Below are 1993 nucleotides of genomic sequence, written 5' to 3'. Positions count from 1 at the left end.
GGCCACGTGTCCCTGGGGCGAGGATGCTCCGCGTGGAGGGCAGCTGGGGACCGGGACACACTCTGCCACGCGCCGCCGTCGCTTGGGGAAGCGTCCAGCTTTCTATCCGAGCCCCAAGCATCCTCTGGGCTGGCAGGTGCACCGAGTTGCCCGGTGGTGGGTGCTCAGCCCATGGGGAAGATGCTGGGCTGCGACATCTCGTTCTCAGCAGCGGGAGCCACCATGGGGATGGCCGTCACCGTCCCCATGTAGTCGTGCCCCGCACGCCTGCGGAGGGGAGAGGAGTGTCACCGGCACCCCAAGGCCTCTCCCCAGCTTTCAGGAAAGCACAGAGGCCGAGGACAACTCGTCACTGGGGTGGAAAGACCTCGCGGGGCTCGGCACACTTACGTTTTCATCCTCCAGCAGCAGCAGGCCACGATACTGGCGACCAGCAGCACCGGGAGCCCTGCGGGAGAGACGTGGCGGCCGGTGAGCATCTTCCAACGCACGGCCGAGGGCACAGCCCGGCTCAAACAAAACAGCTCCGCAAAGAGCCGAAAGCGCTTTGCGCACGTTCGCAAGGTGCCCTCCCCACCCCGGGAAGAAATTCGGGTGCTGCATCCTTCCCGCCTCGGAGGTATTGCCTTCGACTACGGCATAAACCTCCCACGGCATAAACCTCCCCCAGCCCCGAGGAGGGCTTTTAGGCTAAAAAAAATAAAGAAAATAAGTCCCTGCTTGCCAAAATAAGCTTTTTGCCCGGCTTACCAATGGAATAGGTCAGGGTCTGGACGGAAACTGGAAAAGAAGAGAGAAATGGAAATTTTTAGCTGCAAAGCCAGGAAAGGGGGGGGACCCTCACTGAAAAGGGGGTTGGAGAGAAGGGAAAAATGCTTTGAAAAAGTAAAAGAGCCTTCGCTGGGTGAAACACAGCCCCCTTGCTGGGTTATCTCCCCCGGAGAGGCAGCCTGACCTGCGGCGTGGTCCGCGGGGGCGCTGGGCAGCCGGGTTGTCCCCAGAGATGTCCCCAGGGCCGTTCCCTCTCCCAGTGTGGATGTCTCCAGCGGTGGGGGCGTCTCCGGCTGCAGGGATGTCTCCGGTGATGGCCCATCAGGTGCTGGTGGCACGAGTGACCGGCCGGCAGCTCCCGGCAGCCCGGGCATTGCTGCGGGAGAGGGGCTGGAGGTCAGGCTGGCGTCGGTGTTTCCTGCTGGGGAAAATGGTGTCAAACCTTTTAATTTAAAAAATCAAAAGCCACACTCCAGGTAGCACCGTTATTTCAGTGCTCAGCCTCGTGCCCACTTCAGGCAGGTCACGGTGGGGACCATACAGCCCATCCGGCAGCTATGAAATGGCGTAATTTCAGGCAATCGAATCAATTCGATCACACAATTGAAATATTTTGCTTTCCACACCATGGTGGTTGTGGTTTTGCCGTGCCCACGGTCACGGCAGCCCCAAACCAACCCCCGTGGGCTGCGGTTGCCCCTTCCTCACCGCTCTGGGTCGTCCTCTCGGTGCGCGGCGCGGTCGGGATCTCAGGGCTGAGGGTTAGTGGAGGGAGAGCCGGGGCTCCTTCGGGAAGACACAACGCAGAGACGCCATCAACGGCAGCGCCCACGCCACCCCGCATCCTCCTCCGCCACGCCGGTGATGGAGATGTCCCCCCTCCCCGGTCCCCATCGCGTCCCGGCCGCTGAGTGAGGACTTACGGATGCATTGCAGCGTGGTTTGTGTCCAGTCAGGCTTGGCGGAGCCGTCGCGGAGGATGCACTGGATGAGAGTGGAGGTACCGGCTTTCCGCTTGTAGCCCGGGTTGCAGGTGTAGCGCAGGCGGGTGTTGAGCAGCGTGTTGTTGCCCACATCGATGTGCGCGTTGGCCACGTCCTTGGGGCGGCTGCATCGCGCTGGGGGGGGACAAAAAAAAAAGAGAGATGAAGATCGCAACAGGGAGATCAGGCACCCTCTGGCCCCGGCTCGCTGTGCTGACCGGCACCCGAGGGGGGCAAAT

At 61.7% G+C, this 1993-nt stretch overlaps 1 protein-coding gene across 1 annotated transcript in view; it reads right to left on the bottom strand.

Annotated features, from left to right (window-relative positions):
* Positions 1-164: 164 nt before the first annotated feature.
* Positions 165-1993, bottom strand: part of IL15RA (interleukin 15 receptor, alpha) — an 8786-nt gene continuing 6957 nt past the window's right edge. Inside the window, exons 2-7 of the mRNA XM_009331021.1 lie at positions 1695-1889; positions 1480-1557; positions 956-1147; positions 751-780; positions 391-448; positions 165-267 (exon numbers count right to left, since the gene is read on the bottom strand). Coding sequence (XP_009329296.1) covers positions 165-267; positions 391-448; positions 751-780; positions 956-1147; positions 1480-1557; positions 1695-1889 — 656 coding nt within the window. The remainder of the gene's footprint in view (positions 268-390; positions 449-750; positions 781-955; positions 1148-1479; positions 1558-1694; positions 1890-1993) is intronic.

The sequence above is a fragment of the Pygoscelis adeliae genome, unplaced genomic scaffold, assembly GCF_000699105.1.
Source record: "Pygoscelis adeliae isolate BGI_AS28 unplaced genomic scaffold, ASM69910v1 Scaffold129, whole genome shotgun sequence".
NCBI lineage: Eukaryota > Metazoa > Chordata > Aves > Sphenisciformes > Spheniscidae > Pygoscelis > Pygoscelis adeliae.
Note: the sequence above shows the minus strand (reverse complement) of the source record. Positions and strands in the feature narration are given on the sequence as shown.